The sequence below is a fragment of the Pygoscelis adeliae genome, unplaced genomic scaffold (genome assembly GCF_000699105.1).
Source record: "Pygoscelis adeliae isolate BGI_AS28 unplaced genomic scaffold, ASM69910v1 Scaffold18, whole genome shotgun sequence".
Taxonomy (NCBI): domain Eukaryota; kingdom Metazoa; phylum Chordata; class Aves; order Sphenisciformes; family Spheniscidae; genus Pygoscelis; species Pygoscelis adeliae.
Genome location: NW_008825558.1, coordinates 2495481 through 2511492, shown reverse-complemented (window position 1 = coordinate 2511492; position 16012 = coordinate 2495481). Strand labels below are relative to the sequence as shown.

Here is a 16012-nt window from a genome sequence, read left to right as displayed (position 1 = left end):
TCCTGTCTTAGACAAAGCTCTGACTAACATCAGTGAGATCTTTGGGTCAGAAGAAAGTAAGTAGAAGACTTACAATACAGCTGTATAATTAAAAACAGAATCTTGGCTACCTCCAAGAGCCAGGTGAATTCTTTAATTGCAATGCATTAAGGTACAGTCACAACTAATTAACATCATACATCACTAAAGCAATTAATGGTCATTCTGTGAAGTGCCTTGCATCATGGTATGGTTTATACCTCCCCCAGGACTCACGTTTGACTTGGGTAAATGATGTCTCTGTTGCCTATCTCCAAGCTCTCGCCGTAGCCCAGGTAACCTGGCACGGAGGATTAGACCTCTCTGATTCAAGACATCAGGTCATTAGGGGATGTGATAAGCTAGCAAATTGTACAATTATAGGTTGTAATGTTTGTCCGTGGAGGTCTGCATTTCCTAAACACTACTGTTCAATTAATAGGTTTCCGAGGGAGCTTGGCTGATGTGTAGGGTAGCTCTTCATTTAATGCAAAATACAAATGGTACGAGTCTCTGTGACGCCAGTACAGCATCCTCCTCCACTAAATCTCTTACTTCACTCCCCTCCTCACCAGCTTTCCTTCCTTTCTTGTCTGCCTGTCTCTAGTTAACCATTCTTCTCTTCAGGATCATCTTAGAGAAATGGGGAAGGAAGATGAAGATGGAGAAGTCTTTGCGTCCCTCTGCATCAGCCAAAATCAACTCTAGATTCTAAATCAATACTAGAGGCAGAAAGCTCCTATTATCATCAGGTTTTAGCTGACATTATATTGTCCCATGAAACAACAGTAACAAGAATAACCCAAGTAACTAAGACAGTGCAAACTTACTCCTTGGGAAATGGGATAGGTTGAAGCAAGCTGGCCAGTGCTGGTCTCCAGTCATCATAGTCTGACCTGAAAAATGAACATTTTATTAATAAGATAGATACCAAGTATTGAGTATGGTTTGTCAACAGTTAGTTCAAGGAGTCAAAAGCTTTTTACTGCAGGCACCAACAACCCTTCTGTTTTACTGAGACACTCTAAAGATCTATGGTGACATTTCCCTTTCCATTTTCAGCACATTCTCCACTGAGGCACAATAAATCTGATATTTACAATGACCTCCAGAGAGGCCTTCTTTATGTCAACTTAAAGACATTTGCTGTTTATGAAACCTGTTGACATTTAATCACTAAGTAATACTTTCATCTAAGTTGGTAAAGCAATTACCAGGCCATTGCTATTTACAGCTCTGCTCTGCATTTAATTGGAATTTTTTTTTTTCTGTAAGACATAAGCCCATTTGTAAAAACAGATACACACACCCCCCCCCCATTTTTGACCTTGGCACAAAGGAATGGGTCAGTTTAAACAGTACAAAGCTCTTAGCTTATGAGGGAAGAGACTAGGGAAGGAAGCACTGTCAAAATTATTAAGAGTGAAAGAGGACAGATGAGGATAATCACAGCTGAGAGCTCAGACCAGTGGACCCTGTAAGAAGTGTCTCCTCTCCGTTGTGTCAGCACCACAGATCCCAGCTGATGCATTTTGTTTTCATCTCTGCTGTCAATATACAGAACTGTCCTTCTACGAGGAGCCATCCATAAGGGGATGCTCATGTGAACTAGGATAAAGAGAACATTTTGCTTTACAGCATGCACAGGTCAGTGCAAACTAATGTGCAGCGTATCATCTCAATCTACCTGCAAAATGCCAGCTGCTCGAGCACATGTGGTGAAGCAGGTACAGCCTCTCATGTAGGAATGGCACTTGGCACACTTCCGCCCCTCTCCTTCTAATGATCTCAAACATTTAGTGATTAGTTAGCACTAATTAACTGCCATACCAATGCACTGCACAAAGGCTACAATCGTTGTAAGATGGATGAAGTGACGAACACAGAAGGTAAGAGAGTTTGGCAACTCAGCACCAAAACCGGGCACGGAACACACCAGCCAAACCCCGGATCCTGGCACTGCCTGCTAGGCCACTCTCAGTCCAATTAATACCAATGAGTACACACAGAAGTAAACGCAGTAAACCTCATATGGGGTGAAACACCTTGGGATGTCTGGAGAAGACAATGTAGAAGAGCCTACCATCTCCTCCTACTGCTGAAGGATTTCAGTTTTAAAAGTCAGATTATTGGCTGCGGCTTACTGCAAACTTGACACAAAAGTGTGGTGTTTCTTTAGGAAGGAATGAAGTGTAATGTTCTCAAATGGGCAGTATCTACTGATAGCATTAGAAACAGACAACGTATGCACAGGAAGTGTTCCAAAATAATGCAATTTTTGCAAAGAGAAGGTTCTAGCCCAAAGAAATTGAAGATGGATGCATTTCCAAAAGTCTCATCCATTTTTTGAACAAATAAAACAGAGATTTCCATAAACTAATAATACACGTGATGTTGGACAGTCCACAAAGGCATGTTCATAGACACAAAGAAAACTTATGTGCATGACCAGCATTCTTAAGAAGCAATGCAGAGACATTTTAATTGAAGGGATAATCATGATGTAAAAATCAACCAGGGAGGCAGTTATCACTTGCCCAAGAGTAGTATGAGTTCAGGTTACAAAAATATGTAACATCTCATGCAAGTAACCAATCCACAAGAACAACTATGATCTGCTAGTAGCTTAATGTATTAAAAAACAGATGAATGCCATACAAAAGCACTGTGGGATGGGTTAGTAGCTCTTCTTCCATACTGCTGTGCAGAAGTCCCAAGTTCAATACAGACACTTTTCTTGCCCATGCTAGGTGCAACCAAGCACAAAACTAAATGCCTATAATTTCGATAGGCAACTTCAGCAAGTAGTCCTGCCCTTTTCATGGGTGCATTACCAGATAATCCTAGCACGTACTTTCCAGTTGTTTCTTGGAATCCCTCTACCAAGAGGCCAAGAACCACAACATCGTGTTGAGTTCAGGGAGATGTCTCCTCCCCCACCTGCGGTTGTTAAACAACCATAAAAGCACTTAGGTACAAGGCTGGGGCTTAAAGGCAGGCAGTTCAGCAATTGAGGTGGCACTGGCTAGGCAAAAATCTCAGTGATGTTTCTCTTCAAAACACCAAACAAAGAAATTTGAGAGTCTTGGCTATTTCCCCTAATAAATGCAACTTGTTTATTTTCCTCTTGTTATCTTTAGCACTTGAGGCACGAAGCATAGCGCATATGAAGCTACTGTAATCCAAAAAAGAAACCTCATGCCCATGCCAGTTGCGCTAGAAACCATTGAGACTAATTTTCTCCTCCATCAAGAATTCTGTTCTCTGGCCTAAATTAGGAGCAACTCTGAGATAAGGGGTGTCACACCAACCTAAAGCAAGCATGAGTCCATTGCAGATAGAGCACTTTGTGATCACCCATTCACAAGGTTCTTTCCAGAGACAAAAAACCCTTATGTGCTCAGACACTGAACAAAAAAGGAAGATGACAAACTTTGTTTAGTACCTCAGAACAGCAAGACATGAAGCAGGACTTTATTACAAAGATTTTTTTCCCACTTTGTCTGTGTAAAGCGAGTATCGTGAAACACCTGAGGATGAGGCTTGTCATATAAACTGAAATAAGTCAAGGAAACCTCTGACATAGCACCTCTAAGATGAGCTCTCTGGGTTCTTTTAACAAAGCTTTGATTAATTAAGGCTCTCTACAAGACTATTTGTTGTTTCTGACCTACAGACAAATTGAATGGATCAGTGACACAGAACTCTGACCTGTGTTCAGACTCATCTGAAAGTCTCTTGCTTACCTACCAGGTCTCTGTAGGAGACAGACGATGCAACATATCTATAGCTGCAGCCATGAGAAGTGCCAGGTCTGATCCACACAACCTGTGTTTCACTACATTTGTTAGGTGTGAGAACATAGTCCAGACCACAAGTAGTAGTCTGACTTTGAGCCGGCACCATACTTCCACTCAAACATCCACTTCTCTTTAATGGCTTTAAACTAAAGGGGGGTAGATTTAGACTAGATACAAGGAAGAAATTTTTTACGCTGAGGGTGGTGAAACACTGGCACAGGTTGCCCAGAGAGGTGGTGGATGCCCCATCCCTGGAAACATTCAAGGTCAGGCTGGATGGGGCTCTGAGCAACCTGAAGATGTCCCTGCCCACAGCAGGGGGGTTGGACTAGATGACCTTTAGAGGTCCCCTCCAACCCCAACTATTCTATGATTCTATCTCTGTACTCAGGATGTTGTGTGCTCCTCCTGTTACCATGTACATCCCCAGAAGCAGTCAGTCCTGCAGTGCTGTCCTCTCGGCACCACTGCTGTGCCCAAGCCCTGGAGAGCTCATGCATGGACCTCAGTGCCTGCGCTTGGGTCCTCAAAGAACTGACAAGTCTAATGAGCAGTCTTTTTTTTTTTTTTTTAAATATACATACCCTTTGGAAATTCCTACTAAACCCAGTAGCTGATTTTACTCTAAAAATGACACATTTTTATTGGTAAATAAACAACTTTAAGAGCAGATTTTTGAGCAGAAGAGACCTGAAAGCAAAAAGGCTGAGTTAGGAAATTCAAAGGTGTTAAAGGTGTTTCACATCACATGAGATAAAGCACCTACAAATCTTTCCTAAAGAAGCTTAAAAGCTGAGACCCACTTGGAAGCTTAGTTCCCGTGACATCTCAGGTTAAGTGTTACACCACTAAAATTCCTCCTTGAGCAATCTGGAGAGTTGTGATTAGTAATAATATGAACCAATCAATTTTTCATGGCTGAGCTTCAAAGGAAATTGCAAGAGGAAGAAAAAAGCTGCTTTGTAAGACTAAGACCAAGTGAAACACTGCAGACAGAATTGGACAGTATCACTCTGACTTTTCTTGAAGCTGGGAGTTACGTATGGCATCCATTTGCAGAGCAGGTCTGTGAGAGGGCAGTGAAAATGAACCATAGACTGTTTTCCTAGGAGGACGAGAAAGAAAGAAAACTGTTTCCCTATGAAATATATAGAGTTTGGTCATGTGAATGGGACCTGAACATAAAATCTACACAACCTGTAATCCCTTCAATCTGAGCTAGGAAACGTGAAACAAACATAGCACAAGAATAAAACTAAACTACTTATTAAAAGCCTACGGTGTTTCTCCTCCTCCCACCTATTCCCTTTTCAAAAAACATTTTCCTTCTGTCTGTGCTCATCTCATCTGCACTCTTTCATTTCAGACAGTTGCTTTTTTCTTTTTTTTTTTTTTTTTTTGTCCATTCAAAGCTCTAACGCAAGACAGAAATGTCTGAAGCAAGGAAAGAAAGGGAGATAGATTAGCTCTGGCTGCAGTTAACAACCACCGTGATGAGCCAGACAAAGAGGCCATGCCAGGAGGAGGAGGGAGCACAGGGCTACAGGGAGAACTCAGGAGAGTGCCTGTGACAAACTCCCTTTGGAGCTCTTCAAAGGGTGCTGGGCTGAATGCTTATGCTCATCACACAGCTTAAATCCCAGGATTGGCCTTATAAAAGCAGAGGGGGAGAAAGTCTCCCTGATGTACTCACTGGCTCTGATTTTTGCAGGATTTGCAATTTCAGGGGAGTAGCACAGCAGTCAACCTGCAACCCAGTTCCTCAAAAAGTGTGCTAGGCTGGGGGTCAGGGTGCCAAGCGGGTGAAGGATGTCAGAGCTGCTACTGCACACAGCTTTCCTTCCCCAGAACCCTTTTTTAGAGGATTGGCCAGAACATTGGCCAGCCATTATAATTAAATAATCCCCGACTGCAGTAACTTTGCCTTTGGGCCATCGTCGCTATTGGCCTGCCAACATAATACATTTTCCTTCCCCAGGATCACCTTTCACCAAAATGAAAACCTGCCCGTATGTCATGTGCCGCACAAACAATCCAAAACATATTAGCAGCCCAGGGCAACCCTGATAAACATGACATAAGAGAATCCTCTTGGGGTATTCAGAGCATGCCACTGACCTATTGGGGAATGCAGAGAAGGCAGGGGAAGCTCCAGTGGGCGCTTGATTTTGGAAAGCTGTCTGTCTTATCACCAAGAGACTGCAAGCCCCGAGTCCTCTGTTTTTAGAGGATAATAAAGAGACAAGGAGCAACTACTTGGAAGTGGCCTGTTTCTCCAGACTGAGCAGCTTGGCAAGATCAAAAAAATCTTTTAGGTAACTCCTCTGTTATCAGACAATAATAAGATGACCAAGCCCCCCAAACGTGTACCCTGTCCCTTCTTTCCCTGGCTCTAGGTCCAACTCCTCTGAATTGTATGACACAAGGTTTAGCTCTGGGCTCCAAGGCAGGCTGAGAAAAAGCCCCATCAGACCCCCTGTCATATAAGGCACAAATCTGCAAAACAGTGAGATGTCTTTTCATGTTCAGCCTTCTTTTGAGCTGGGCTTGTTTGTTTTTTCAAAAGAAGAAAATTTAGCACCATTGAAAGGCCCCAGAAAGGGCCTGCCCTGGCTGCTGAGAACAGAAAAGGCCTCCACTGCTCACAGTTGGCATGGTAGCATCAGGAAACAGCAATGCAAGTTCGCCCAAAGGAGCCGACTCTCCCCTGGTCACACAGGCACCGGAGAGGGGTGCAAGTGTTTGGGCACCTGGAAGGACCCTTGCCACTACAGGCAGCCATGGAAACAAAAAATGACACAGAGGGGTGACAGCTTACGATACAACATCATCGCAGCCACAGCCTCCCTAAGAGGTGTCTGTTCTTGCAGCCAATTTAGTTTGCTATTTGTTGATCTGGATTTCACTACAGGGACAGTTTAAGTGTTCTCCCCATATGCTGGGTGTTGCCAGGGGAATCAGTGGTCACCTTCAGGTGACACCCAGATTTTGGAGTTATCCAGTCCAAGGAAAAGGATACACGGCCCCTTTTACAACAATTTCTCTAACCGCAGTTGTGCTGTGCAAGCACAAGTTTGGCTGTACAAGAAATTCTCTAACGCACGGAAACATTAACATGCAAGTAGGAGCTGGACAAGGCTAAGCAGCTCTCAGAGCCTCTGATTTAATATGATGAACAGAAAGATTTCAATTAATTTAGTGCATTTTCTACGCGCCAGTTTAAGACTTGTAGCATTCAGAAGGCACTGACTGGCATCAATAACGGTATCAGAGTCCAGAATGCATTAGAGAATATTGACACAGAAGTTTGATCCACTTTTGAGTGCAGGACAAAAATACCATGTTCCACTAGAGACTGTGCCTCCTTTAAAATCTGCCCAGACTTTGGGTCATCTGCCAACATCTTTAAAACCATGATTTTCTGTTTTCCTTTAGTATGCAATAGTTGTGTTCTGTTACTCAACTACATTAGAAAAAGGGTCGAAGACGTTCCTGGTGCTATGATAACAGCCACACAGATAAACTTTCTAATCTGCTCATTTAGCCTTACACTCATTGTGTAGGAGTTAGGTGAACAGTAAAATGTCCTCTGCCGAAGATACTGTTAAGAATTATTTGCTAGACTTCCAACAATTAAAATCTGCCTAAAGAAATTGCTCCCCGCTGCCCTAAGTTAATTATGTAAAAAAGATATCATTGTTGGTGACTCTCTTGTTTTGATGATGATATTGAGTCAGACACCTAAAAGAACAATTAAATTCAATGCTAAGCAACTTATTTATGTTTGGCTTACCACTGTTATTAATAAGAACATTATTTTAGTGACTGCCCGCTGAGAGCTCAGCTCCTGGATAGCAGTTGTTTTATAATTAATGTTTTCTTCCTACTGGCATGTTCTTCAACTCTCTCTTCATATTTTTGGTTTTTCAAAGTACAGTAATAGTAGTACATCAGAAAGCCTTTGTTGAAGAAGAGTTTGAGCATGCAAGGAATCAGCATCACAACAGCATTACTTTCTTTTTTGTTAATAACTACTAGCCCTTCTACAATGCTTTTCAATCACTGGTTTCAGAGTTTAAAAAACATTCAATATCTTTACCTATATTTTAAGGATAAAGAAACTGAGGCACAAAAAGAAGTGACTTCTGTAAAACCTCCTAGGAAGCCAGTGGCAGAATCAGGAGCAGAACTCATTTCTGCATTAATGCTTTCAGGTCCAAAAAAAATCAAGGGATGAATAGGAACAGAAGGGAACCCAATTCAGCGGAGCTACAATATATACTAGCCATGGCTCTGCCTTAGAAATCATCCTATATTCTCATAGGTTGTGATTTCTCAAGCAGGGTGTGGAATCTGGCAAGGCAATCTGAGGAGAGTTGCACCAGTTTTGCAGTATTGCTGGTCCTTCACTATACACATCCTGTGGGTTTCACCCTTCAGAATTACCATTGTACAAGCTGAAAAAGGGCACAAAGCTGCTCCACACCTACAACCTGTGCAATAACAATAACAGATTCCCATTTTCACTGTTGCTATTGAAGAGCTTGATTTTTAAAAAGACAGCAAACTCATCAAAAAAATACGTTATTTTAAGGTATGGAGTGAAACAGGAGTCCTTTGTGTAGGAAATTATATGGGAATTGAGACCTGGCATATCAAATGTTTAAAATGTGGAAAGACTGTGAGGGAGAACATGCCCATTCGTGAACTTGTTTATAAGTCTATGTCAGCTGCATGATGAAACCAAAACCATCAATGCTTAGTGAGTCAGCATCCAAGCCAGCATCAGGACTGAGAGAGTTCATAGTGTTTATGGAAAACATCTAGAGTCAAAGGAACAGGAATAAATACATGATGTATTTAATGTAGCACCTGGGTGCCTGAAGACTTAGAAGCCACCAGATGAAGCAAAGTCAGATGCTGTGCTTTTTTAATGCAAACATTTTAAAGGCAGAAGAGGCTAGGCCGGGGGGGGATAAAATTAGCCTTCAGCAACTTCCTGCTCAAGAATCTAATGGGAACAGTATCTTGGATTCACCTGTCTTGTCTCCAGTTCCGAGTGTGTGCTTATGTACGTATTTGCAAGCCAGCTCTGCAGTGAGTGAAAGAATCCTGTTGAAAATCGGTACTATGTATTTTGAAAAAAATGAAAATGTGGGACAAAACTTCCATAAAATCCTCCATCACAGCAGTTGGACTTCATTTAATTCCTCGAGAGTATACACTCAGATTTGCATTTGACTTCAGTGTAGCCACATGCTCGTGCGGAGTCCAAATTGCACCCACTGTGTCTTGTATTCTAAAAAACTCAACTATTACTTCATTAAGTCTTACATTGTTAAAAAATAATTAATGTAGAAACATAACAGTTTGCCCAAAGACATACTGCAACTCAGTAGCAGAGCTGGCTGTCAAAGTCAACAAAGGTGTTTTGGGTTGTTTTACTGCACTTCTATTATAAGCTTCCATTCTGCCGTCCACTTTTTGTGTTACTCCTTTTCATTTACTTATCCAGGAGAAAAAACAAGCTTTTCCTGAAAAACTTTTTATTTTATATTCCTCTTGAAGATATTAAAAGGATTTGTCTCCCAGGAAAGCATAGAGCCATCATTTTGTAAAGGCTATTTGAGCATTCATTCACTAATGCAGGTCCGCTGCACCAAAGCAACTGGTCGACAAATTGAGGCTCCACTCTAATACAAGTAAATCTGAACAAGTCATGAAACTTCTACAAACATGTGAAGGGAGAGCACCTTAGTGAAAGACATTGACCTCATCCAACTGCTGAAGCCAGGGGAGCAGCACTGCCTGTCACTGCACAGGCACTGAGCCTAGCACAGACCTGTCTTTTCTAGCTCTGTCTCGGGCAATCCCAAAAGCCCCGGAGGAGACAAATGGATTATTTTTTTTTTTTGGTGGGCAAGAACAAAACAGAAACCACTGGCAACAACATCCCGTCTTCTACAATATGCCTGAGGCTCACTGTACAAATAAGCTTTCCGTTTTCATCTTCCTAATGCTATTTTTAGAACATATTGGCAGTGCCAGATGTCTCTTTCAAAGGCTGGACTCTCTAGAGCTGGAGTTAGATTTATAACCATGTGCTTGCTGGCCACAGATGTTAAAGATGACAGGCCTGTGGGAAAAGCCCCCCATTGTTAAGGTGACATTGTTCAAAAAGCTGTTTAAAATAGTTACTCACAGCATCTTGAGTATTTCAACATAACAGCCAAGGATCCTGTCTGCCTGGGCACTCAGCTCAATGCTTATGGTGCTGCAGGTAGGACTGACCATCAAGCAGTCAATCAGGTTGGGCTCACTGTCATTGCCAACGTTAGCTGTCATCTTCTGATTAGCTGTGTTGTTGCGCTCCACTTCCACGTGGATCTCATTTGAAGTGACAATAACTGGTTTGAGACGGGATTCAGTCAAGGTGGCCTCTTGAGAGACCAGGTCAGGACTTGTGTGAAGAAGGCGGAGGGGGAGATTAGGCTTTCGGTCACACTGCTGCTGGCAGCCATTCCGAATTTCCTTCAGGCTTGGCGAATTGTCTCGACTGAATTTTAAAAATAAACAAACAATTTCAACAGACAGACATAACAGCAGAGAGCAGGAGAGAGAGTGCAACACTGAGAAGCTGAGATCTTTTGCAATTTCCCACTGCATTTCACCCCAGCCCACCGGATTGCTTTCTCCTATGTAATCAGATTACTGAAATCAATTAAAAACATTAAAAGGCTCCAATAGGACTGTTCTGCAGCCCCTATTCTACAAAGATTCGAGCTTGTCATTACTCAATTGACATGCCAGTTTAGTACAAAGGTGAACTTTCCCATCTAAGCTGTGCAAAGCTGTAACAGAATCCATGCCCAAGTATGTATCTGGCTACAGTACATGCCCAGACATTTGTCTGCAGCCCTCACGTCTGGAATTTTTGTTGGACACTAAGTAGCCCCTGTCCGTGCTCTACCATGAGGGAAGTCAGATAGGCATAAACAGACAGGGAACATAGCAGAGGGGAACCCTCAGTGTCTACTGGAAACTGGCTCATGTGTCAAGAACTGCGGCATCTATTTTGCAGTAAGTCAGGAATCAAATTTTCCACAATAACGGAGACAGCATTGTGAAACCAGCTCAGGTTCAAAGCTGTAGATACACAGGGATTTACACACAACCCCTTCTTCAAGACCTTATACTTCCCTTTGTTTTAGGTGTAACACACCTCATGTGCCAGAAAGGGAGCAAAACGGGCACTGCTCTGGGTAGCACTTAATTCCCAGAGACTCTTGTGGAGCACTCTCATCTTCTGCTGGCCTAAAAAGGCTGGTTAGGGCTGCAATCTGCCTTAGAGGAATATCTCAACAGTGGCCAAGATCTGCATGCATCTAGCTGTTGAGCTTCATCCTGGAAGTTACTGCAGCTTGCAGTACTTCTGTACTGGGAACTGCCAAGCTCCTTGCATCACCAGCATTGCCCCCATTTTCAAGCATGGGAGCCAAAGGTGTGCAATAACAGATTGCCATGCTCACTGCCTCAAAACATGCCACAGTGAGTACAAGTGAATGAAGGTTCAGCGTCTTTCAGGTTTTCAAGCATACAAAGTGTAACAAATACAGTCACATATCTATGAAAACTTGCATGTGATTGACCAGAACTCCCACATGTAACGCTAGCAACGAGCAGAGTGAGAACGAAGACACGCTCTCACACACCCATACCATGCTCACACCAATCTTGTTTACAGATGCCACGGGTTTGGAAGTGAGTAACATGCGGTCAGCTGGGATTTCATACTGACCTGTTGATAAATTCCTCATAACACGAATAAATGGCTGCTAAGCAGACAGCGACAAGATTTGGCAGGACCCTGGGATGGGGGCATTGTCCAGTTGGACCATGCATGCTGAAAAACAAAAACCAAGATGACATCATTGTGAGGAAGATTTCTGTGGGCAAAAACAGTCAGACAGAATGGGGTGCCAGAACTGGATAGACAGCCTTGCGGAATCTTCAGAAGGGCCATAACAGAGAGTTATTTAAACCCTGTAAATCCCTACCCAATGGACCTATTTATGAATAAGGCTAAGCTGCATCCTCAGTTTATTTGATGTGGTATCTCTACAGTCCCCCCAAAATCTCACACATGACCGAGCATTATGTGGTCTAAAGTTAATAGGAATCTCTCTGTAGAGACTCTTGAGTCTAAATGTATGAAAAGAATGTACACACAGCAAAGTCCATGTGCTTCCAGTGTGTAACTAGGCAGAAAAACCTAGCCATATTTGAGAATTAGTTTAAAAAAAAAAAGAGAGAGACTTCAGCAACATTGCCTCATGGGCTCTTCCAATTTATTTGCTGTTTGCCAGTACCAAAAAGCACCAGCTACTCTTAACAGCCAGTAAAGAGATGAGCAGAGCTGGGAGAAGTAACACAGCGAAGCATGTACACAGGACTGGAAATACGCCATAAATTAAATATAACTAACCTATGAATAAACTTCTTCACCACCTCCATTCCAGCATTCAGCTCATTCAAAGCCAGAATATACTCCTGAGTAAAGAGCCGCAACCGAGGGCACTTCCCAAAATCCTGTCCAAAAAGGAGAGACTCAGTGAAGACGGTGAAACATGCCTGCAATGTATATCGAAACTGTGGGTTTTCAAAAGAAATCAACTCAGACACAACTGAATTCACTTTGTTATGCTGATGACAGCTTCAAGAGCACAGTATCACTGCATGCTGAAATAATGTTCTTCCCACTAATAACGACATACTTTCCCATTCTCCTCTTTCCCCCACGCCCACCTTGAAACAAAAGACGTGTTTAATGGAAAAAAAAATCCTACCTGCACTTACATTTCTTTTGTACACTTCACTTTATACCTTTATTTTGAAATGCGGTTTTTGTTGTTTTGTATTTTTGCTTCCACTCATAACTGCAGTTTTTTAGAAATGCAATTCAAAAATACTTCTTTACTTTCATATTTGACATCATATCTATTCTGGTTTTAGAGAAAATTTTTTTGACATGCGATCAATAAGTGATCAAGCATAAAACCAGAGATCAGTTCTTTCTCCAGCTACAACGTGAATTTGAAAGGTGAGCTCAACAGTCACTTTCTTTAAATCCTGCAATCAGAAAGGCACCTGCTAACTGAAATCCTGCATCTCCTCACATCACCTGCTATTTTTAGATGTGAAAGGAGTAAAATCTGCTGTCTGGTGAGTGTTATTCCACAGCACATTTCTTCACATTTACACAGGTGTAACCTTATTACACAGGTGTTACAGAACTACAAAGCTAAATTTCCAAGCAGTGAACAAGGCCCACTGAGGACAAACAAGCCCTCCCAGTTATCCCTCAAGCAGCTGGCTGTGGAAGAAGAGTAATCCTGAAAAAATAAATGGCAACTGAAATTTTAAAGAAATGACACAAGTGGTAACAAAATCATGGTCTGTAAAAGGGAAGATACACTCCCAAAGCACTGAAACCTTCTGTTACTAATTTTGGTTTCAGGCACTTCTATAGCACAACCTATATTAACATCTCATAGGTTTTACAGCTAGAGAAAATTACCAAAAAAGTGAATACAAGCCTAGGCAGAACAATGTCTCCTTCAAGTCTAAGTGTCACTCTTTGCTAGTACCGAATGGCTACCTGGTAACTTCACCCGGCAAAGGGACTGTGGGCGATTCCACAGTTGGTATTACAATTAAAATCATTAAACTTCTAACAACTCCTTCAGGCAGGTGCAAATACACTTGGTTCAAGGGCATGAGACCATATGTGCTTCGTATATCATTTGATGCCATTTAATTTCATGAACTCTCCTTGCAAGATAGCTTTTGCAGTTGCAATTTATGATTTCAGCCCGTGTAGCTGTCCTAACTGAAGTTAGAATGAAAGTCCAAGAGATCATAAAGAGGATGTCATTGCTGACCACTTTAAAATAAAATATCTCTCTAAATATAATATGATACCTTGTCACCATACCAGGTACATTACAATACACACTATCAATATTGTTTGCTCAAAAAAAAACCCCAAGATTTGGACTGAGCCCACAAACAGCTGAAATACAAAGGTACTGAGAGGTTGCTGAGCAGTCCCCAAACAACTCAGTATACAATAGTCTCCAGTCCTGCACGTAACTGGTAGTATCAGCAAGACAAAAAGCCATCCTTGTTCTTTTGAGATTTCAAAATTATAGATAAATGAAGCACTCTTCCCCTTTTTATAAGTGGGAAACTGCAACAAAACTTGTCATGAACTTATCAAAGACCACAGAGCAAATTAGCAGCAAAGGTGGGAACAGACAGCTAGGTCTCCTGCTCCAAGCACAGTGTAAAAAGGCCTCCTAAGGTTATGAAGTTTACTGTCAACAACACTGTCCCCCTAGAGGATAACTTTATTTACATGCACATACATGCATTCTCTAAAAAACTATTCAGTACAGAAGTCCCTGGAGAGCAGTAAAGTGCCCAAATCCACTCCAATTAATATATGACACCGTAAATTCTCTGACTACACACTGCAGTACAGACATGTTGATTTTCAATCTGCAAATGTTAAGTATGGTAAATATACCCAATTCTCTGAAGTTAACCAAGTACAAGCATTACACTATGCATTTAGATTTTATTTGAGACCCCTCAAGAGCTCTGCATGCTTTAAAAAAATCAGTCCGGAATCCAAGAATAACATTTACAGAATATTTCATTGAATACTACAGAATATTCAAAAATGTTTACATGTCTGCAGAGTGCAGGCACAGAGCCAGGAATACGACCTTTTTGCCATCTTGGGTTTTCTACCTCGTTCTGTAAACTCAAGGAGTTAAATAATAATACTGTTGTAAAAATAAGAAATATGAACTGTTTTCTACTGGCTTCATGCTGTACACAGCAGGACAGCGGATGGTCTCTAAAATTATATCAGTTAGTGAAAAGAAGTTGATTGTGTAGTTACAGAGGTATGAGACCCATCCTTGAGATCACAGCCAAGTCAACTGTCTTAAATATTTTATTTTATTTATTTGTTACCCTGCCACAGCATTGTGAAGTAAAATTTCTTCATATAACTTAAAAACTATGGCAGAAAACTTAATATGCCACAAAGGATGGAGGGCTGGTAAACACTCAGACCTCTCTTAGGAAAGGAATATGGATCATGTAAGAATATATTCAGGGTCAGGGGGGAAATCTGGTATATGGGGTTGAGAGTGCAAAGCTGGCAGGGCAGTCTTCTAGCATTTATTTCAATCACTAGCAAGGAATTGATCGGCAATGAGAAGAGAGAAAGCAGCCTGGGAGAGAGCAATCATAAAATGACAAGAGTACATGATTCCTGGAACGAGAAGGAAGAATAGCAGAAAAGCATAAGGAAATTTGGGAAACCTAGGTAAGAATTCATTGGACATGAGTTTAAAGAAAAATGGAAATCCAGAGAGCTGGGGTGTCTTACAGAAAAAATGTTCAGGGCCTCAGCTCAACATCAACGAAGTCCCTACTCTGATTTTGTTATTTAATTGATTTTAAACCATTATAACTACAAGGATGGCATGCAGGGAGTAAATAAGGAGCCAAAAGCCAGGTGGGAGAGAGCTGGAGCTGCATATGCTGGCACTGCTGCCAAAAGAAATGTTCCTCAAATCAGGGCTTTGCTTAGATGATTTTTAAAGTCCCACTGAATGCTTATTTAGTTCTGCATTTATAAAACAACACACGATTACATGCAGCATTCACAGTTTGGGGGGTTAAATTTAGATATCACAGTGCTTTGTGCATTACAGGCAATAGAGCAGCTGCTAATTATGAAAGGTATCACAGTAAAACTTCTCCAAACTGACCAAGTTCCCGTAACATGTGCACTCACCATGTTGTGTTTGAGAATCCTCTGTACCACTGGTGTGAACACTTCTATCACAACCATGGACCGTGGGCGCTCTCGGCAGTGCTGTAATGAGCAACAAGTCATTTTGTAAGCTGCAGAAATTATGAAGATGGGTCTCCTCTGGCTTCACACCCCATGCATGGATTACCCCAAAATTAACAAGATCCACGGGCTAAATTAATCTTCCCTGGGATTAGGGTACTCATAACACTGCTCTCTCCCATGGATTTGCTGCCATCTAATAGAAGGTTACCATGGGAGCTCATGAACTACACGAGTTCCTTTCTCTACTGCCTATCCT

At 41.8% G+C, this 16012-nt stretch overlaps 1 protein-coding gene across 1 annotated transcript in view; it reads right to left on the bottom strand.

Annotated features, from left to right (window-relative positions):
• Positions 1-16012, bottom strand: part of CMIP (c-Maf inducing protein) — a 65057-nt gene that overhangs the window by 14283 nt on the left and 34762 nt on the right. The window contains exons 6-10 of the mRNA XM_009332298.1: positions 15694-15774; positions 12304-12407; positions 11617-11721; positions 10021-10374; positions 849-914 (exon numbers count right to left, since the gene is read on the bottom strand). Coding sequence (XP_009330573.1) covers positions 849-914; positions 10021-10374; positions 11617-11721; positions 12304-12407; positions 15694-15774 — 710 coding nt within the window. The remainder of the gene's footprint in view (positions 1-848; positions 915-10020; positions 10375-11616; positions 11722-12303; positions 12408-15693; positions 15775-16012) is intronic.